Below are 21,854 nucleotides of genomic sequence, written 5' to 3'. Positions count from 1 at the left end.
ACGGCGTGGGAAGACAATTTTTCCCTAACAGAGGTCTCTGGGCAACGGCCTCGCACCGCCATCCCCACAGCACTCCGTGGCGAGGTTCCGGGAGGCTCCACGCGGCCTTGCCGCGGTGGGGTATTCTGACGTCTTTTTGACGTCTTCCTCACGTCCCGGCACAACTTCGGCTTTCCGGCTCCCTACTCCACAAAACAGCTGGGCGCGCCCCGGGTAAGACTCCTCCCCTCACGCTTCCCTAGCCAGGATTTCCCTCAGACTAGGGCTGCCGGCCTTCCTCACCTCCCACGTACTTCAGACACATAGCACCGGCGGCGGAGAATGCCAAGGCGGCGGAGGGCGCGCAGGAACACTGACGACAGCTCTACCGGCAACCCCCTCTCACTCCCGGACCTCGCCAAACCTCGCGATACTGTACCCCTCCCGGAGGTTTGCTGTCCAAACGGCTCAGCGGACCTGGAACCTTCTAAACTCCTGCGCACGCGCTCTACGGCCCTTAACGTCCCAGCTCCGCCCTTCCCTGGCCACACCCTTCTCGTTAGGGAGCTCCCCGCCCCCACGCCACGCCAATCATCACTTCTTTCCTGGGACGACCTCGCAACAGGCCTCTGATAGGCTGATCTTGTGCGAACGCCACAGAAAGGCGGTGACGATAGGCTGGGAGCCGGTTGCAGCCTTCTCGCAGGGTGCGCGGAAGGTGATTGGCCGACACCGTTACCCAATCAGCGGCGGGCTGTCGGATTCAAACCTGGCTCGTTCGGCTTTCGGTCGGTTGGTCTCAGTCGAGTCGTTGCCTTCACCTGAGGCGGACGCACTCTCACCTGCGTCTTGTCTTCGCGCCGCGTCGCTCTAGCCAGCCGCTGCCCACCGCCCACCTGCAGGATGGCCCATAAGCAGATATACTACTCGGACAAGTACTTCGATGAACACTACGAATACCGGTGAGCAGGCCGGAGAACCTACCTCTGCCGTGGCCTCTGGCGGGCCTGAGCTGGAACTCCGGCCAGGGGAGAGAACCTGGGACCCAGAGTCGGGGTCGAAGTGCTTCGGGTTGGGGTCGGGGTCCGGGGGTCAGGTCAGGGGCCAGCCGGGGAGCCAGCCGGGAGTCGCTGCTGTATTGGGTTCGGGCCGCCCGGGTGGGAGCGCGCGCCTCTTCTCGTCTGGCGGGCCGGCCCGGCCGGCTTCCGCTCTTTGTTCCTGTCTGTGAGGGTGACGAAGCTGGAGCGCAGAAGAGGCCGCTTCTGGTGCAGAGTTGCCGCCTTAAAGGGAAGGGACCGAGGGCCTAAACGGGCCCGGCTTGGCCGAAGTCAGACGCGTAGAGTCCGACGCCTGTATAAAAGCGCAGCTGTTCCTAAAAACTTCGGCCTACCTGGAATTCGGGCAAACGCCACCCTCCCCATCACAGCGGGCGGGGGGGGGTCGGAAGGGTGATTTTGGTCAGGTGACGTCGCCAGAGAAACACTTCTCGTTTGAAGTTGATGGCACTACAAGTTAGTTTGTGGGGGAATTCCCCCCAAAACGAGGTTGCTTGGGATTTGAATGTGTAGTGGGTGTGGCGACTTTGAGCGGTTGCTGGTGCGTGGTAACCCTCTTGGGTTAAAATTATAGGGGCTTCCTTTTGAGACTAAATTGAGAACTCGAACGGATTTGGGGCCTTTTTTTCTGTTAGTTTATATCAGCCAAATAATTTTTTGCTTTGAGGCATTTTTTTGGCTTCTGCATCATTATGTGATGGGACTAGAGCGTAGGTGCTAAATGTGTTATATTTAGCAAATTGGGTTGTGGGAGGGAAGATATTCGAACGCAAGCCTTAACGCTTGCCGGAGACTTAACTAGGGTGTGGCTTCAAACACCAGCTCCGCCCAGTCCTCCTGGGTGGTGACTAGGACGCTGCATCCTGGGAAACTACTAAGGTGTAGGAGGGGCCAAACAGTGACCTTCTTTTCTGTCTGCTATCCTTTTAGATTTCCAAGAAAGCTATTTGAGTTAGAAAGCGTATATTAGTAACAGTGGGTGGGCTTCCTTTTTTCCCTCCCCCTAATATCTTGTAAATCTGTATTCTCTGGAGAAAAGATTTCTCTGGGCAGCCTTGAAGATTAGTAATACCTAATTGCATTGGAAAAGTCTCTGTTTCTGACTACACAAAAATTTGAAGTCAATTGTCGTATTTTTACATACTACACAGTTCTAATCCTGTAATGTGTTGATATAATGTTCAATTATGTGATACTGACCAAGAATTCAGCTGGGGATATGCAGTAATGGACAGAATATAACCACAATCTTACTAAAATCTGGATTAATATCTAATTCAGTATTAATTAGAGCTGTTGTTTCTTGACCACGCCACTTGATTTTATGAAACAGTGTAGTAATCTCCAGAGAAGGAAAATGTAATTGTATCCTGCAGTGTTATCTTAGTAGCCTCTTTGTTGTTTGTACAGTTATTGCCTTCTTTACCTCTTCACCCTCCATGACAAGCACTTGGTACTGAAATGTTAACTTTGGGGAATAATTCTCCTTATATGTAGTTAGAAATATATAGAGTTTTGAAAGTGTTAGTCGTTCAGTCTGTGTCCGACTCTTTGTGATCCCATGGACTGTAGGCCACCAGGCTCCTCTGTCCATGGGATTCTCCAAGCAAGAATACTGGAGTGGTTGCCATTCCCTTCTGGAGGGGATTTTCCTGACCCAAAGGTCGAACCTGGGTCTTCCACATTGCAGGTAGATTCTTTACCTTCTGAGCCACCAAGGAAGCCCAATATAGAGTTATACCCATGGAGGAGGGGTGGGAAATACATGTAGACTCTCCATCTGAGATTGAAGCTACTTATAAATTTTTTTGCTTGTAATCAAACCTTGATGAAGATTAGCCTATTTCCATTTATGGAGAGGGTAGGGATGTGACGTCCATTTAAACATAAAACATTGCTATATTTTGTAGGGTATCCATAAGACAAGTACAAAAGCACTGTACATCTCTCTTGAGACTAATCAACAATTAGGTAGAAGATAGAAATCAGGTAACAGGTTATTTGCAGCTCTTACAATCAGGGACCATTCTCAATTTATATAATCACTTCTGTGGTCTTAATGTACTTCTCTTGCTCCCTGATCACATCGGTCTGCTTCATAACCAACAGGAAGGAGAAAAATGAAAATTGGCATACTCTTTTCTTTTCAGGATACTTTCCATAAGTTGTGTATTTTCTGCTTTTATCCTATTGGTCGATTTAGTCATGTGACCAGAGGTAGCTGGAGGGGAGGCTGGGGTGTTTTGGATAACCGTGTGTCCCACTTAGTTTTTGAGGTTCTATTCCTGAAGAAGATTGAGCAAACAGTCTCTATTAGGGAAAAATGTTAATCATAAATAAAATGCTTTCTACTTTCGGACTACATATTCTAATCTCTAATTTGAACACGGGCCATCAAAAATTAGAATTAAAGGTGGTAGAACTACTTAAGTAGTTCTTAAGATTGATGCCAGTGATAACGTAACAGGGTTGCTTTTTAAGTGTCCTAAAGATGCATGTGTAAAGTGACTATAATTGTAGAAAAGGCATATCCACATAGAGTACTAATATTTGGCTGTATTTTTTTTTAATAGACATGTCATGTTACCCAGAGAACTTTCCAAACAAGTACCCAAAACCCATCTGATGTCTGAAGAGGAGTGGAGGAGACTTGGTGTCCAGCAGAGTCTAGGCTGGGTTCATTACATGATTCATGAACCAGGTAAGTTTTGCTATTTAGAGAAGCATTAATTGACTGAAAATAGTAGTGGTTGTTGAATATCTGTTAGTAATACTGATGTTTCAATGATATCCCTAAGTAAGTGATAAGCTTGGCTATTTTTGAATGATTTTCCCTTCCTAGAGAGGGTTCTAATTTTATAGTAAACATTAGTTTTACTATAGTGAAAATAATGCATTCTTCTATCTGCAAAAATAACCTATGAAGTAAAAAAAAAAGCAGGTTATGCTGTTTTATTTTAAAATGTGTGTCCTTGCTAGTAGTATCTTGAAGTATTTTGCTGTAAATATATTTAGAATTCTGGTGTCTTTGAAAACTAAGAACTTAATTTAAGATTGCGTGTCTAGAAGTTCTGTGTATAGAAACTGATGTAATATGAAGCGATTTGTACTTTTCCTTTAGACAGTACCTACCACATTAATTAAATGAGATAATGTAGCTAGTGAACTCAGATGCACTGCCTGTATTATACTTGAATGCTATGCTATTAGTACTTAACAGTTTTCTAGATTGTTGGTAAACTATTAGTAAACTAGACTAAGAAACTCTCTGGTGTTTTGGGGTTATCAATAAATCTAACTTAAAGGGTTTATATTGCTTTGGACAAAATTTGAAGGCATAAAGTGAATTAGGTGTGGTGGTTTAGTCACTCAGTCGTGTCTGATTCATTGCGCCAGGCTACTCTCCTCTGTTCATGGGATTTCCCAGGCAAGAATACTGGACTGGGTTGTTATTTCCTTCTCCATGGAATCTTCCTGACCCAGGACAGGAATCAAACCCATATCTCCTGCATTGAAGGCAGATCTTTACCAACTGAGCCATAACTTAATGATATGAGTTAGGTAAAGCTAAAGCTATCTTGATTTATACTTTTAAAGAAAAGCATCGCAGCAAAAACTCCAACTTGTAACTATCTTGGGATTGGAGCATTTAATTATATTAAAAAGGTCTTTCTCCAGATAATACAAAGCAACTGAGGACCTTACCTGTAGGTTCCCACCTCCACCTACTGAAACAGAATCTACCAGGAGGGCCCCTGGGACCTAGGTTTTTTGAATGAGGTGTTAACTGTCTTTTTCCCACAACAGATAACCTTTTCTTTTCATTGGAATTAAGATTCTAAAGACAGAAACCCTTCTCCTTAAACAACTTCTTTACTTTCCTTTTCTCCAGAGTGTGTAAAATTAATTGGGGGGATATTCTCATTGTTATGTTGATTTCTTTATTGTTGATAGTGACTTAAAAGCAAAATTTCAGATACCTTGATAAGTAATATCAGTTGACTGTGGATTTACTTTATTTTGGTTCAATTGAGAATTCTCTTAATTGTTTGTTGAAGGAATGAAAACTAACCATATTAAAATAATATAAAATATTTTGTTTCCACAGAACCACACATCCTTCTCTTTAGACGGCCTCTTCCAAAAGATCAACAAAAATGAAGCTTATCTGGGGATCATTAATTAAATCTTTTCTCAAATTTAATGTATATTTGTATATAAGGTAGTATTCAGTGAATACTTGAAAAATGTACAAATTGTTCATCCATACCTGTGCATGAGCTGTATTCTTCACAGCAACAGAGCTCAGTTAAATGCAACTGCAAGTAGGTTATTGTAAGGTGTTTTAAGATAAAAATTTCTTCTAGTCAGTTTCTCTTTTAATATAAGTGCCTGTTTGACTTTATCTGTTACTTTTGTTAAATAAAGTTGGTATGTTGCATTTATTACAATTTGAAGTTAATGAGGTTTGTTTTCTTAAGGTTAACTTGTGACTGTTGAGGATGTTGGATGATTTCAGTTTTACAGTCCTAAGGAAATAAATCACTTAAAAGAAATAAAAAGTTAAGTGGGTTTAAACCTATCAGCTTGGTGTGATTCAGGTCACCATTTACATTCACTTATGAAGATACTAAGAACCGGGGATAAGTTTAATAGAGCCAAGGTAGATTTTATAGCTCTGTTGTTTAGTTCCTAGAGAATTGTCTAGAATTTCCAACTGAACAAAAAGAAACCCAACTTAATACTCGGGGTTACTTCACTTACTTATGTAAGTACTGCCTTGGGAGAAACCACTTAACCCCATTTCTCTTCATGTGCCAAATGGGGATACAATTTTGTATAAACTATCACAGCATTTTACAAACTTCTAACGTGGTGTGCATTTTGTGTCAAATTGCTTTAACTGCTAAGGAAATATTTTAGTTAATGCAAACACAGGCTTTTTATCATCATTGCTAATGCTGAAGAAACTTTTTAGCTAAGCTACCAATAAGAAGAAGACCCCCAGTATGGTGGTCCTCTGTATGCCCCTCTTTGTAAAGGGTAGTGCTTTCACATAATAAGCACGATAAATATTGAGGGCCGTGTGGTGATGGGGAAGAGCCTAGAACTTACTCCCATCCTCATGGGTCCACTGGCTAGAGGCTCAGGGTTAGGCCAACAGAAAGACGTCAGAATGGTTAAGTAAACTTGATTGTAATTAGCACAGACCAGCATACTGCAAAATGCTCAATCTCCAGCACTGCTTACTGTCAGATCCCAAACCTCATTTCACTCTGGAGGTTTGGAAGTGTGTTTAATTGACCTGTGGGAAGCGCACAGAACACCAGATGAACTGGAGTTGCCTGCATTTACCGCTTGAAATACCTGGTAGTCACTCAACAGAGAAAACCTACAATTAGCTTCCAGTTTAGGATGTTCAACCTAATTAACCTCTACCGGTCAAACAGCTTCCACTTTTCACCAAGTAAGGAAGAGTTCTAGGATCTGCGCTGCCCCTCCCTCACTACGTCTCCCAAGCACCGCCCTCCATTTCCCATCCTACCTAACGCCACCTGCCCTAGGATTGCTTACTTCCACCCTGCTTTTCCATCTCTTCCTCTCCCAGCACATTTCCTAGTGGTCAACAGTCCTTTGTTGAACTGAGCAGTTCTAATTCTTTTTCGTGGTTACTTCCAAACTGTTCTAGGTTCCTGGAAATTCAAGATGCCAAATCTTGACTTTCTCCCTTTGTAGGTCCACAAGGTGTGCGGTTTCCTTAAGGCCCCCAACTCCCCACAGACGCTTCACCCGCTTCAGGTGCCCACCACCCCCTGCACCGACCCCTCGTATGGGCCTGGCTAACCACATCCCGCGGTTTGTCCGCTATCTTGGCGGAGACAGCCTCATGTTAACTACAAACTACACGCGCGAGGAAGCAGCTTTTCAAAGTACTCACCCCGCCGCGTACCTCGCGCAGGCGCGGAGCCGCCACCCCGCCCATTTCCGGCCGGAAGCAAGGCGGGTCGGGGCGCGTTTTTGTGACGCGCTTCCTAGCGTCTTTTCCGAAGGTGGAAAGGCGGAGAGGAGGACCGTCGCCCTTCGGTCCCGCCAGCCGACGGGGCGGCTACTGGCCTCCCCGGCCGGACCTCTTCCCAGCCGCCCGCCATGGCATCGGAGGGGCGGCGGGAGCCCGCGGCCGAGGTGAGGATGGCGGCCCTGGGCCTCCTAGAGTGCTGGCCTTGCGCGGATGGGGTGGGAACTGTATTAGCCTGGGCCGGAGGCTGGTTGGGGACAGGGCGGGTCTACACGGCGCGCGGTTAAAGGAAATGAGGAAGGACTCCGTCGACGGGAAACTGCCACTACTACCGAGGCTGCGGAGGAGCTGCGCGACCGTGTCTGCTTGCCGCACTCGTGGGCAGGAACCACTTGTTTAAAGCTTGCGAATACGTTTTCTGAAGCGGAAGTCTCTGCTTGACTAGCTAAGAGTAGCCTATAGCAGGAGCCCTGACAATCGCAAAAACCGGCTTTCACACGAATGAAAAACATGATTATAAGTTGCTAGTGAAAGTAAATTTCTCAATACAGATCTAAAGACGGAAAGACAAGCCCAACAAATACTTTATATTAATATTTCAAAGACTCGTGGCGATACAAAGATTTTCTGGCAAAGCTTACTTTTGCTTTTTAACAAAACAGCTTTTATTGGTCCGCTGAGTGAAAAGCAGCTGTTCTAAGTTCTTTGAGAAATTTAATAGAACCAATAAAGGCTGAGGAGCATGTGCGATTTGAGTGCTACAGTTAAATTTGATAGTTTGTTATCCTTTAACTCAGCCGAAAGGTAAACTACTGTATTCTACCTTAAAGAAACGTCACTAGTAGTTCTAACTCTACAGTCTGGGTTGACTTTTATTCCCACTTTAAATGGTTGTTCCTTATTTTTCATTTTTAATATTTGATAGACTGACTTTTCTAGTGAAAAAGCGTTTGGGGAGAAATTGTTAACTAATTCTTGTCTTTGCTGGGCAGATACATTTGAACAGCAGCACTGGGATTAGCATTTCTGGGGCTTTGAGATGGGAGGGACTCGTTCTGTTGTTTTTTTCCCCCACTTGGTTGATCTTAGGAAGTTTGTAGCCATAACCCGCTTTTTCTCCTCAGGGCATCAAGTTGTCAGCAGATGTCAAACCATTTGTCCCCAAATTTGCTGGGCTCAGTGTGGGATGGTCAGAGTCTTCAGAAGCTCGGGTTTTCCCCAGCTGTGCAGCCACCCAGTACTATCCATGTGTCCAGGAACTGGCAGTGCCTGAGTATGTATTCTTGAGAACGTCTTGCCTTAACGTTGCTTGACTTTAATGGTAATTAGACTTGAAATATACTGCAGCTGTCACGTTAACGTTTTCAGAGCAACTGGAGAGGATGCTCCTCACCCGAGAAGGAAATGTAGCACAGCTTAACTGTGTAGCACACCAAAAGCTGAAGATTCAGGTCTCCTTTTTTTTCTCCATATTCATTTGGTTATTTGGGGCAGAGAAAGTATGGAGACTGCATTGCATTTATAGTGGGGAATGCAAGTGAATTGTGCCTACAATTTAAAAGTGTATCATGTATGTAACGGGTGATGAAATGGCAGGAACAAGTGGGTGAGAGCAAATGGGGCAAAGAAAAGCCCAAATAAATAAATAAACATACTCCTCAGTATTTGGGTGTAACATTGAAAAACACTGCTCAGTGATGGAGTGGGGCTAGCAACCAGGGCTGCCTCTTTGTGCAGCTAAGTGTTTGGAAATTGCTGAGGTTTGCTTTTAACTGTTTTGCTTTATGATTGTCCTATGGAGGTGGATCCTACAAATTTTTGGTTATAAATTCTTCTAGAGTTGAACTGAAAGAAGGCCTATTTTGTCCTTTAAATGTTGTTTTTCCTCCCAGGATTTATTCTCTAGGTGGTTACAAAATGGTTTCCATTTATTAACCGAAGTTAGAAAATAAGTGTTAAGTCTTTCACCTGATTGTGTGGATTACTTGTAGATTTATTTTTTAAGGCATGAATTACCTTTATGCTTATGTGAAAATCCTTATCTTTATGTTTTGTTGTTTTGGGTCAGACTTGTTACCTTCCCCCCGATACGTGCATGGTGTGGTTGAAAATAGTTTATACTTCATATAAATTCTAGAGCTGTGTTCATAAAAATAAAAGTTGGAATGAATAAGAAAATCATTGGATTGTCTGGTATATTTAGGAAATAAGAAAAGTTATATTTTTTGACTTAAAGTGCTGACAGAATGTACTTGAAGGTCTTTGGTAGGAATGCCAAGTTTTCCATTGTAATTTCTTCCTTTGTAACAGGAAGGTTGACATGGGTCTCAGTTAAGTCATTTCCTGCCTTGAGTGGGCTCACATGATAAAATACAAGCTATATCTCACTCTGTGATAAAAACTCTTAAGCCATCTGCCAGGTGAAATTCTAGTGACCTAAAATAAAGGTGGAAAACAGTCGTACAGCTAAAGCAGCATTCTAGGTGTAACACAGGTTGAGACTAATCAAAGGCTTAAGGACACTCGATGCTGAATTTTAAAATTAAGCTTTTTTAACCCCTTGTTCCCTTATATCTTTGATTTTTTTTTTTTTAATATTTATAACCACTGAAAAGATTGACTGACAGTATTCCTGCCTGATAAGAAAACAATTAAGGACAATGGAGTCATGAAACTAAAGAGCAAGCTTAGAAAGAATGAGAGCCTTTAAAGTGGGGATGAAGTGGTGAGACTTTACACAGTGAAGAAGTGATTATCTAGTTAATTCTAATATAAGTTAAGAATTGTTTTGCTATAATCAGATTTTGTTTAAATGGAGATCTCTTGCTGCCTTGAAAAAAGGACTGAAATTTTCTATAACAAACATGTCCTCTTTTCTACTTCTTCCCCTATAGCAACCTAGTTCTCTGTGTCCTTAAAGCAAGTGAGTGACCTTTTGCTGAATGTCCACCTCTAGTACTTCTAGCAGTGCATGCCAAAGGACTTCATCTGTTCATTTGGAGTTCATTAGCTAAAGGCTGCTATATGGAAAAGCACTAGTTCCTAAGTGGGGGAAGGCCTGTCTCACGAGCTATGGTGGAGATGGAAGAAAATGTACTCCCAGTCTCCTTCAAGTTTATGTTATAGGCAGGACAGATATCAATGGAAGTATCCTAGTATGTAGATTGGCCATGTTTGGGAAGTACTGAGTATTTACTAGTATAATGAACGAATAAAGGTTATGTAAGCAAAGTAAGTTCTCTATTGCCAGTCATGCTTCCCAGAAAATGATTTTGTTGATTGTCATAGTACATGCTTTGTGACAAATCTAACACAGGTGTGAGGAAGTATGTGTTTTGTTTGGAAATTATTGAATACATTCATTTCATGCTTGCCCAAATCCATGAGTTTGGCAGGGAGATGTAGTGTTATTTCTACATAAGAGAAACTGAGGCTACAAATGCTTGTCCAGAATTCTAAAGGAGGTAGCACCAGGACCAGACTTGGCATTCAGTTCTTCTGACCTGAGTCCAGCTACTCTTGCTGTTGGTATCTTGTATTATACTGTGAAAATACAGTGCCAATGGTTGCTTTTAGGTTAAAACTCTCATTTGTGAGAATTGGGGCTTCCCTGGTGGCTCAGTGGTAAAGGATCTGCCTGCAGTTCAGGAGACCTGGGTTCAATCCCTGGGTTGAGAAGATGCCCTGGAGAAGGGAATGGCAACCCACTCCAGTATTCTTGCCTGGAAAATCCCATGGACAGAAGAGCGTGGCGGGCTCCATGGAGTCTCAAGAGTCGGACACAACTGAGCAACTAAGCACGCACACACACTATGTGAATTAGTAGTTCTCCAGAGTGTGGCTCATGTCAGGTGGGTGGGTGGAGGAGTGAGTGGATTCTTGACAGGTCAGAGGGGACCGGATGCAAGATAGGTTTGGGAGACAGTAGAGAAGTAAGGTCCTATTGTTGAAGGGGGACCACTAGTCAACTGGCCTACATGGTACAGCTGAAAACTTCAGTTTGTTGGGTAGGAAATAGAGAACTTTGGGAGTGTTTTGGGTGGGATCATGATAATCACACCTGGTTTCTGGCTCAGCTTTAAAGGAGAGGGGCTTGAAGGATTTGATTGGGTTGGTGGTGGTGGTGGTTTAGTCACTAAGTCATGTCTGACTCTTGCGACCCCATGGACTGTAGCCTGCCAGGCTCCTCTCTCCATGGGATTCTCCAGGCAGGAATACTGGAGTGGGTTGTCATTTCCTTCTCTACTAAATGGGGTTTAATGACATCAACCTCACTGGGCCATGAAGGGGCTCAAGAGAGACAAAGACTCCTGAAGTTCTCAACAGAAGGCTTGGTACCCAGGAAGTTTTCCACACACAGTAAGTTTACTGTGAGCAATGATCAGGAACACTCCTGGGGGCCTGCAGGGTTCTGATTGAGTTAGGCACTGGAAATAGAGAAGAAAATACAGGAAGACCTTCTGCAGGAGAAAAGGGTTCATATGGGTTTTGGTGGGAAAGATCCTTGTAGTTTCCAGTTGAATACGTGAAAAGATTTGGGATCATTTGTGAGAGCATGAGTTGGCAGTGGGGCTGGTTTGGGGATTCCGTGTTATGTTTTGGATCTATACGTGCTAGATGGGTGGAAATGACCTGTGAGTTGGAGATAGAAGCCTAGAGGTGGTGAAAGTGCTGGAATTCGAGTATGTTGAAGTGAAGTCCTGAGCAGAATGAGGGAGAGGTACTGGCTTAGAGTGAGTCTTGACAGGTGAGATGGGGAGAGTGTAGTGGGGACCGTGCCACGGAGGAACCTTTGGAAGATGGGTGAGAGCAAGGAGAGGGCAGAGCTTGTCAAGTCCAGGCTAGTGGAGCTTTTCAGGTGGTGTGATAGAACTACATACCATGTAGTAGAGGTTAATGAGATTGACAGGAAGGAGGTCATGGGATACTTGGCAACTGTCAGTGTGTTACAGGTCTAGCCTGTTTATAGTGACTCCTTTCCTTCGTTGCAGACTCTTACTTGTAGCAGAGTAGAAATACAAATTCTAGTAGTTGGTGCCTATGCTTGTATCTCCTGACATTCAAACAACTGGAAGATCATATGGGGTGTCTTATCCTTAACTTTGACTCTTCTTGCCTTTCCGTGGACCCTACACTTCGAGATTTCACTGATTTGCTACAAGATAATTCAAAGCCCTGGAAAGGCATGGAAACACCTGCTGGTGCTTATTTGTGGGAATGAGAATACTGTGATTTGTATGAAGTCAGTTGCTTAGCATTTATCATTGTATGAACCTTCATTGCAAGATGGTTGAAACCTCTGGCCTTATACTAAATTTGCTAAAAAAAAAAAAAAAAATCAGTGTTAAATTATAGTTCGCTCTAGCTTTGTGACTTGAGCAAGTTGAGGCAGTGGCAGTGTTCACAGACAGTTCCATCTTATTAGCAGGACATGTAGTTCCTGGACCACGTTGTGCATAGTGTTCCCAGCCCCCTGAGTCAGTAGAGCACAGGATGTGGCAGTGGGCTTGGAACAGGAAAGGGGCTTGGCAGGCTGTTTGCGGGCACCCGGAGACCTCAGGGAGCAGGCCCCAGAGGTTGTCAGGGTGGAATTTGGATGGGCAATGGGGGCTCTATAAAAGCCCCCTCTGCCGAGAGAGTGGTCTAGATGGCTTAAATTTTGGTCAGGGTTGCTGAGTGAGGCATTTCCAAATATTTGACAGCATGAGAGTGGAAAGCTGCTGGAGCATCCTTGGGCTTTTCTAATGTTCCTTATAATAGGGTCCTGTTATGGAGGTTCCAGCTGCGTAATGAAAAAAATGGAACTAGGTCAGCATCTTTCTTTGCAGGTTAAGAAGAAGTGCTAAGAGGTTTTATTTGGTTTTTAATTAGAGGTATTTCATTGCTAGAATGAATGGCCTCAAAAATAGTATGTTTAAATTTATTATAAAATATTAAGCTCCTTGGTTCGTGGTATGCAGTCTGCAACTAAAATTTACCCTTTTTATTTAGACAGAAACTCTATACTGACGATATGGCTTTTGGAGCTTCAGCTTTTCCATCTCAATATTTCTCTGCTGAGATCCCTCTTCATCCATATGCCTACTCTCCCTACACCCTGCAGTCATCACAAAATGTTTGCCCAGTGCCTGGCTCCCCATATGATGACAACCAACCCAGTTGTTTTGGAGGTTTTCAAACAGTGAAGTCACGAAGTGAGCACACGTGCCCTCTCCCACAAGACACAAAAGCTGTGTTTAAGGTCTGTAAATGTCTTGGTGTTGTTGGTCACTTTCGCATTTAAAACATAAAGAACAGGCCAGTTCTTGCATGTTATTTAAGGTATTTAAATTTTAAGGTATTTAAAATTTGCTATGGTCTAACCTTTTTAAAAAATGATTGAGTTGTGAGTAATTATGAATTTGCAAATTCAAGCCTTGTTTATAGTGATTGTGTTCTTAAAATAAAAATGTTATTTTTTAATGTTTCCTGCAGAAGAAAACCTATGATGAGCAAAAGTTTGACAGTAAGAAGACTGATGGACCCATATCATCTGATTTAAAATCAGTCAAAGGTTCACCTCGTGTGTCCATTCATGCTGAGAATAGTTTGAAATCAGGTAAAAATAACAAAATAATTATATTTTTCTACCCTGTCTACTCCCAGAAACGTTTCTGTTCTTTAAACTGTTTTGTGGGCTTATTCATCATGAAAAACTGAGGCCATCAAGTTTACTGTGGGATCGTGGAGTTTGTCCAAAGATGGTATTACCTTGTCTTACGCAAGAACTTCTGTAGAATGACATAGCAAGTAGGTGACAATCACCCACCTCAAAACACTTGTTAAATAGAAGTGAATTACAGCCATATCCTTGTACTGTATTTGATCATGTTGATCCCTAAAATAGCGTCTCTGGTTTTCTGTTGGGACACTTTTCAGTAGGGGAGAGAGCTGACTGTGGTTTAAATCCCATCCTGAACAATACCAAACCCAGGGCAGAATGTTATTCAGAGGACATGTCTGCTGTGGGCTTAAGAACTGCTGTTCCAGTCTCTGGTTGAAAGTTAGTGATTATACATGATATCTTGGTTTTTTTTTTCGTGTAAATTATTTGCTATTGCACCTTGATCACAGCCATCATCTGTTTATGTAATAACTTAAAACCTCTGTAATAGTGTACTTACTGGGAATGGTTTGTCATTTTATTTACATGTGTAATTTGCTATTATTTGATACATAACAATTTTCTCTTTGTGTTGACTTCATTTATAAACTTTCTGGTACATGGTAATGTGAAAGAAGAGTTGAACAGTTAACTGGAATAACTCTAGCCTTATAATTAAACAATTTTTAAAATGCTGGGGCTTTATGGCATTGTAACCTGTGGCATCATTCATTTGCATTTGAAGGAGAAAGGTGGGAGAGAGGTTATAATTTTAATTCTATTAATACTTGTTTTCCTCTAGTTCGTTCCAGCAAACTAAAATATGGAAAATTTATTATTTAAAGGAAATTCGCAAGAGTCCCCTTAATCTCACAAAACTCTAAAGTGTGTTTTGAGAATAATTGAAATGCCCAGCTGCACAATCAGGTTAAGGTAACTATTTCATCCAGTTGAGAATTACTCCTAAGATTTGCAGCATGTTGCTTTTTCTGCTCGGTGACCCCCATGGTCATTTATGTTTTCCACTGTTTCAGAGGTTAACAACGCTACCAAAAATTAGGCTGTTTGGACAATAATATGTTGTTGCATCAGTAGCAATAGACTTTCTACACTGCAACTGAAGTGTGAGTACAGGTCATCAAACAACCTCTAAATTTTTACCCTTACTTTTAATTCTGTAAATGCAGATGGTTATTATAAACGAACAGACAGGAAATCCAGAATCATTGAAAAGAGTGGATCTGCCTCCAAACCTGAGTTTGGATTTACCAGGTTGGATTTTCCTGAACTGCAGGGTCCAGAAAACAGTGAGATACCAGAGATACAAAAGCAGCCCAAGTGGGGGCCTTTACGCTCTACCTCTACTGACGTTTCTCTTCTCAGAGAAGTGGGGACACCCTCTGTGGTATTATCAGAGGTGAGTGCAGCCTCCTGCTCTTTGTTCCCCTCTTTCTTCCTTTCTCCTCAGTGATGGAGAGTTGTGCAAGGACATCACCTGAAACTACACTTCACACTGTGGGATGGCAGGGGCCTCTTCAGTATGCTTAGGTGACTTTCTCTGTTGTTGGAGCTGTTTATGGTCAGGCTGTAACACCTGGTGTTGCTCTTTCTAGAGAATCACTTAGCAAGTGTCTTCATGTCTGGTGGCTAGGAAAGCATTGCCATACCTCAGGAGAAGATTCTAGTGTTGGTGCAACTAAATTCCATAGCCCATTGTGAAAATATTGTTTCTACTGTTACATTCTGATAACACTTTTTTCAATACAGAGAAAAATAATTTTTTAAATCAAATAGTAATGTTAGAACTACACAGTGTAACTTCTGATTTTCCCGGGCTGTTTATCTGCACCTCTGTCCTGTCAATGATACAGAAAATCTCACTGCAGTAAGTGTTAAATTGCACTGTATTCAGTATTTGATCTCAAGTTTTACTTCATCAGATTGAAGCATTTTCCTCTCAGACAGATTTTGAGACTTCCAGGAAGAAATTTTGTTGGGTTAGAGTCGCTAAAATGGCTTGTGACAAATTGAGGCCCATCCCGGTGTAGAGGCAAGGAGAAAGAACAAACAATGAAGAAAACAGAGCTTACCAGTTCATACACCTTTTGAATGGAGAAAAGATTTACATTTCCTGTCCTAATGCTTCTTTTGGGTGCCTGGATACTGAAGCCTCTGAAGACTTGGTGGTAGTGGCTTATATAATAGGTAGTGGCTTATATAATGTGCTGAAAATAAATCATTCCCAACATGTTGACCCTTAGACTGTCACACCTATGTGTTTTTCTTTTAGATGGTGGTGATAAGTAAGGCTGATTGACTGGTGTAGAAAAATCACAGTTTCATTTAGCAGTCGTGTGACTGTGTTCTGGGCCCTGGCTGAGTGTATGGAATAGCTGAGTAGTTGAGGGACTCCATGCCTTCGTCGTGGGTGGTCAGTGGATAATTCCAAGCCTGTGAGCTCTCACAAATGTAGTACAGGGTCCAGAGGGTCCAGAGTGGGCAGGGGCATGACTGACACTTTATGTCATGCTCACTTGTTGTGTATGAGTACTGCATATGTGGACAAGTAGGACATCTCATGCTGTGTGGGGAGATTGACACACTCAGTGCCGTATATATTCACACTCTTGAATTATATGTGGAGTTGTTTCGTTTTTCCTCAACTTTCCCATAAAAAGAAACCTTTTTTTTCCTCATGGTGTTAGTAACATGACACCAGGAAAATATTAAGAAGAAACAAACTGTCTAAAGTTGTACAACCAAGAGCAAACCATCTTTGGCACTTAGTCTTTTTTTAATATTCAGTTCAGTTCAGTTCAGTCGCTCAGTCGTGTCTGACTCTTTGTGACCCCATGAATCACAACATGAATCACGGGCCTCCCTGTCCATCACCAACTCCCGGAGTTTACCCAAACCCATGTCCATCGAGTTGGTGATGCCATCCAACCATCTCATCCTCTGTCGTCCCCTTCTCCTCCTGCCCCCAATTCTTCCTAGCATTAGGGTCTTTTCCAATGAGTCAACTCTTCGCATGAGGTGGCCAAAGTATTGGAGTTTCAGCTTCAACATTAGTCCTTCCAATGAACACCCAGGACTGATCTCCTTTAGGATGGACTGGTTGGACATTGTGGGAATTGAGGGGCATTCCCTTCAATTAAGAATACATATGTACAAGTTTGTGTTTGAATTTTTTAAAACTTATGGTAGTCTTCCCATGTCATTAAATAGATTTTGGAAATATAACTTGCATTGAATCTTTGATATTGACACATGTAATTTACTTAACCATTCTTGAATAGGTAAGTCATTTCTAGTGTGTCATTGATTTTGGTGAGCATAAAAGTTATGTTTACTGAAAGAACAAGATAAATTTTAATCATTTATTTTCTCATTTGATGGATTTATTTTTTTTCTTGGTTACTTAACATGTTTATATACTGTGTCTATCTGGAATCCCCTAGAGAACACAGCAGCCTACAGATGGGGCCAGAAGAGAATTTGTTTCTCAGAGTGTAGCCACTTCCACAGAGCTATGCTGATGCCACATCACCTCCTGCAGAACTAGCCAGTGTTTTGGAAGCTGAGAAAAGTACCAATAGAAGGGAGAATGGTATCTTTCTCTTTGCCTAACTCCGTACCTCCCCATGCCTTTGGAGTTACCAGAAATGCTTCATTTGAAAGTAAAAATTCACTTCCTAGTGGCCTTTGTCTTGCATTTATTTGAGGTAGCATGCTGAAATTATCGAGATCCTATTCAGAGGTGGGGCCTCAGGCTCCCAGCAGATTGAAAGCAAACAGCTCCACACTCCCAGGAAGGGGCAAGTGTACTAGGTGACACCTCCTGCAAGATTTGTATGCTGTGTCAGGCAGTGATTTGGAATTTGCAGGTTAACAAGTGACACCTGCCAACCCAGGAAACCATGCTTGCTCTCTGGAGGGAAGTGGTGGGTCCTTGTGTGTGGAAGCCCTGGGACAGGAGGGCCCAGGGCGATGTAGGCATTTCCAGGCTGTTAGTGAGCTCTTCCATGGGGCCAGGAATCAGCGGATGCCCCTTGGAAGATATTTGCTTTATTTTTGTTTTTAATGAAAATGGTGGCTTTCTATCCTAGTTACAGAGCATGTTCTTTCCATGGTTCTGAAGCAGCTCTTTGAGGTTGCCAGGCTTCTACTCTCCAGGGAGAGAAGTGGCACAAGGCGTATTCAGCAGTCAGCAGTTTTAGCTGCTGCACAGTTTTTTTTTTTTTTTTTTAAACTAAGATGAAATGGTAAAATGGGTAAATTTTTGAAGCATATGAACTTCAGGATTTATTTTAAAGCTACTTAGTTTGAGCTTATCAGTTTCCTTTCACACTGGTCACTTTGAAGTCTCTCTTAATGTACTCTCTTTTCCCCGAGTGTCATTTGGTGCCTCTTGCTCCATGCATGATGCAGCTTTCTGTCTGTAAAAGGAAGTACACATTAGAAGACTTGTATTTGTTTTTGTGGACATTTTCAGGAATGTTTTTTTTGAGCTTTGGTGTGGGGGTGTGATGAAAACAGCTTTTCCTTTCACAGCAGGCACTTTAGCTTTTAAGAATCTTTGCTGACTTGGAAATTGTTAAGTTACGTAATACTATGTGTGGTGTGATCCCATTATTGAGATCCATTTAAAATGATACACAGATGTTTATCTCCGAAGGGAAGAAACATTAAGATGCTAGTAGATAATCTGTAGATGGGTAGTTTTTCCTCTGGGGAATGAGATTTGGCAGAAGAAAGTAATTTAACTTTGCATGTTACGTACTTAAATGTTTGGAATTTTTAATTAGTGTATATTTTGCAGATTTTAAGAATGGTGAAGGAGGCTATATGTTTTTAAAACAATGATTATTTTTAGTTTGAACTAGTAAGAAAACAACTGGTTTGCTTTTTAGGGTGAAATAGTGGTGAAAAATAATAATCGGACTGAGTCTGTAACCGATAATGCTGTTACCAATCCCTCTTCATGTACGAGAGGTAAGAGTGGTTACCAAATACTATTTTAGAAAATCAGTTGTCTTTTCTTAGTTTATTTTCAGGCTAGTGCTGTTGAAATGTTTCTGTTTTAAAGGCTTTAAGGCAGTTGATGGGTTGTTGATAAACTGGTATCGTTGTTAGAAGATTGAAGTAAGTGGGTAAGATCCCACTTCCTTGGACAAGGATTGTAAACTACATATAAGTAAGGAATTCTAAATGAAATGTTCGTCGGGCTAAGGGAGACATTTTATGAACTCAGAAATGACCACTTTCTTAAGCATTTCCTATACCAGTGGTTCTCACAGTTTTTGGTCTCAGGACCCCTTAGGACCCTTTGAAACCCCGAAGAGTGTCTGTTTATTTGGATAATTGTCAGTGTTTGTAATATCTGAGAGTTAAGACTGAGAAATACTAAAATACTTATTAATTTACTTAAAAGTAACAAACTAATTACAGGTTAACATAGCACATTTTAATTTAAAAAGATAGGCATTTCCCGAAGTTAAAGTCAGGAGAGGAGGAGAGCAGCCTTTACGTTTTAGCAACTCTTTAACACCCAGCTCAGGAGATCTGCTTCGGCGTTCAGCTGTTTCACTGTTCTCTGTCATACTGTCTTAAACCCCACTGTATTATAGTCCTGTGTGCAAGAGAATGGGGAAGGCAGATGACACATTCCTATTATCAGGAAAACAGTTTTGACTGTGGACCCCTGAAAGGGTCCTGGGAGCCTCAGAACTTTTGAGAACTGCTGGTCTTACCTGGCCTGGTGCAGAAGTGAGAAATTCAGAATGGGTTCAGTAGAGTCTGCTTTTGAAATTTTTGTGGGTAGCTTGTCCTAACAGAAGATCTCTTTACACAATTATTCTAGATTTATGCACAGCTGTGTTTCCTGTGGTGTTAGCATGTTTGGTACATATGTGATTCAATACAAGATCCTTACTTTAGCAACTGCTGTGAAGATGTGTAGCTCTGTGGTGATAAGAACAGTCTGTCTCCCCACTGTGGGGTGGCCACAGGCTGCTGCCATGACCTGCCTGTGTCCTGATGGATGTCCTTTTGTTTTGTCTGTGTATAGAGTTTCATGGGCACCTAAGGAGTAGTGTTGCTGTACTTATGCCTGTGTTCTAAAAAGAAATAAATTACCAGTTACTGTGGTAGCTGAAGTCTAGTGATCTTTGACTTCTGATGTTTAAAAGTACACATCAAGGTTAGTAGGGCCACAGTTTGATATTCAGCTCATTATTTCTGTGTGTTTGCCATGTGGATGTATTGTGGATTATTATTTTTTAATGGAAACTATTATTTGTTGACTGTCCGCACCCCCAAGTTAAAAAGAACAGATTCTAGGATAGTCAGTCCCCCTTTCAAGTTAATTTTGCCTGCATGTTCCAAGAAGAAAAGCAAATTTAGTGGAAACTGTAGTCTCCTAGAGTGTTCTGAACAGTACCTTAATTTAACTATGCTCTTGAGTACTTCATGTAATGCATGCTTGGAATTTCTAAGGAATTTCCTTTTTACTGTTGGGATTGTTCAACAATTTTGGTTATCTTTGAGCAGAATTATCTTGGACACCAATGGGTTATGTTGTTCGGCAGACATTATCTACAGAGCTGTCACCAGCCCCTAAAAATGTTACTTCCATGATAAACCTAAAGATGGTTGCTTCACCAGCAGATCCTAAAAATGATAGTATGTCATCTTCTGAAGTTTTATCTTTGGAGCCTTCCTACAAAGAGAAACACGTTGTCCATCTTACTGAAAAGGTACGCATCACACTTTGCTCATGTTGCTCTCCTGTGCCACTGGATAGTCTTTCTCAAAGCCTCGCTGAAGGTGTTTCATTCAGTACTACAGGCACTAATCTGAGTTGGTTGTACTTGAGGTCTTATTCTTTGTTCAAGAGGGACACAAGTATTCAAGGGGTACAAGTGGTCCCTTTTAAACATGAGTGAGGATGTGTGTTTTAGACCTGTGGTCTTAAAATGTCAGTGACCATTTTGAATTCTTCAAAAGAGAGATACTGGAAGAAACTTATGCTCTGGTATTTAAAATACTGCAGTCTTTTGTCTGTTGAATTTACATTGCTACAAGTACTGATAGCAAAATAATTGTATGCCCCATTTTGCAATCATCTAGTATGCTAATTGATTCTTGGTTACTTGCAGCTTACTTACTGTAAGATAGCATTTCAGAATTCATTTTTTCCTTTCAGTTCAAATAATTTTAAGCTGTTATTTTTCAATCTCTAGATTTGTTTCTTGAAGAGCATTTTGTAGGGGAGGCTAGATTTTGTTCTTGATTTTCTTTCTATACTGATACATTATTTTAGATTGAAATATAGGGTAGTATTTGTTTCGTACTGGTTTCCTATCATTTTGAGTATTGGGATACTTTTCAGTATCCAAAGTGTCTTAGACCATCCCACACACAAAAAAACTATGTGTTTATACTTGGTTGATTGAGGGAATCTGCACTGGTGACAATTAATGGTGAAGTTAGACTGGTGTGCCTGTTCCCTGCAGTTTCACGCACATACTTGAGGAACACAGGAGGCAGTGGTGAGACCCCCTCCAAGTAGACACAGAGACTGGCCAGCTCCGAGGCCCCATCGACATCTGGGCGCAGGTTACACGACAGGCCACCATGTTACCATCTAAACCAGCGTTTAACACTCTAAGAGTTAACAGATTTTATTTTCCTAGCATCTTTTGGGAAAAATTTTTTTAATTTCTTTTTTTATTTTGAGAATAGGAAAATACAGAACAAAGTTACATATAGTTCCCACTGTATATTACAATTGTTTAAGTAGATAAATTAAGATTTTTAGTTGGAGTTTCAGTATCAAACTCTCAGAAATTAATGGAATGAATGTACAGAGAAGTAAAAGAATATGCTAGACCCGAATAAAAATTATTTTTTAATTAAAAGTGTAAGAGAAGTTTATTGTTAAGTTCCAAAATAAAGATTAGAAAATGAAGATCTCTGGTAATCTTATGACCCAGATCACTTTGCATTGTGGTCATAATGTTTTGGTTGTTTTTTTCCCCTTCCCTCTTAAACTTTCTGTGTTGTGACTTTTTATTACTGAAAAACCACATGTAATATTACAAAGATCCAAGTATGGAAAAGGTCCTTGTCCTATAGCCCTTTGGTCCCACCCCTCCAA

The 21,854-nt window shown here is 41.7% G+C and overlaps 3 protein-coding genes and 1 long non-coding RNA gene across 48 annotated transcripts in view; 2 read left to right on the top strand and 2 right to left on the bottom strand.

The window, feature by feature from the left end:
* The window catches only part of SHC3 (SHC adaptor protein 3), a 327,593-nt gene extending 327,056 nt beyond the window's left edge, over positions 1-537 (bottom strand). Inside the window, exon 1 of the mRNA XM_081572376.1 lies at positions 283-537. The gene's annotated coding sequence lies outside the window, so the exon portion shown is untranslated. The remainder of the gene's footprint in view (positions 1-282) is intronic.
* Positions 538-780: 243 nt separating this feature from the next.
* On the top strand, positions 781-5,485 carry CKS2 (CDC28 protein kinase regulatory subunit 2). The gene is made up of 3 exons (XM_081572412.1): positions 781-941; positions 3,608-3,735; positions 5,143-5,485. Exons 1-3 carry the CDS (start codon positions 883-885, stop codon positions 5,193-5,195), a joined length of 240 nt encoding a protein of 79 aa, XP_081428538.1. The 5' UTR covers positions 781-882; the 3' UTR covers positions 5,196-5,485.
* Positions 5,486-7,077: 1,592 nt separating this feature from the next.
* LOC145539061 (uncharacterized) lies at positions 7,078-12,388 on the bottom strand. The gene is made up of 2 exons (XR_014077549.1): positions 11,269-12,388; positions 7,078-10,716 (listed from the first exon to the last, which is right to left on the bottom strand). It is a non-coding gene; the product is annotated as an uncharacterized LOC145539061 (long non-coding RNA).
* The window catches only part of SECISBP2 (SECIS binding protein 2), a 39,638-nt gene continuing 24,861 nt past the window's right edge, over positions 7,078-21,854 (top strand). For 8 of the 45 annotated variants that reach the window (XR_014077459.1, XR_014077496.1, XR_014077504.1 and 5 more), the window contains exons 1-5: positions 7,078-7,217; positions 8,175-8,323; positions 13,042-13,291; positions 13,525-13,648; positions 14,881-15,110. Coding sequence is in view for 34 of the 45 variants with exons in the window: in XM_081572210.1 (XP_081428336.1) it covers positions 7,182-7,217; positions 8,175-8,323; positions 13,042-13,291; positions 13,525-13,648; positions 14,881-15,110 (789 nt within the window). In the remaining 11 variants the exon portion in view is untranslated. Of the gene's footprint in view, positions 7,218-8,174; positions 8,324-13,041; positions 13,292-13,524; positions 13,649-14,505; positions 14,627-14,880; positions 15,111-18,606; positions 18,689-19,763; positions 19,896-20,245; positions 20,452-21,854 lie in introns of those variants that run through there. The other 37 variants (XR_014077446.1, XR_014077479.1, XR_014077445.1 and 34 more) reach the window with 20 other exon arrangements.

Source organism: Giraffa tippelskirchi, chromosome 1 (assembly GCF_054371585.1).
Source record: "Giraffa tippelskirchi isolate mGirTip1 chromosome 1, T2T-mGirTip1v1.2.pri, whole genome shotgun sequence".
Classification (NCBI taxonomy): domain Eukaryota; kingdom Metazoa; phylum Chordata; class Mammalia; order Artiodactyla; family Giraffidae; genus Giraffa; species Giraffa tippelskirchi.
Note: the sequence above shows the minus strand (reverse complement) of the source record. Positions and strands in the feature narration are given on the sequence as shown.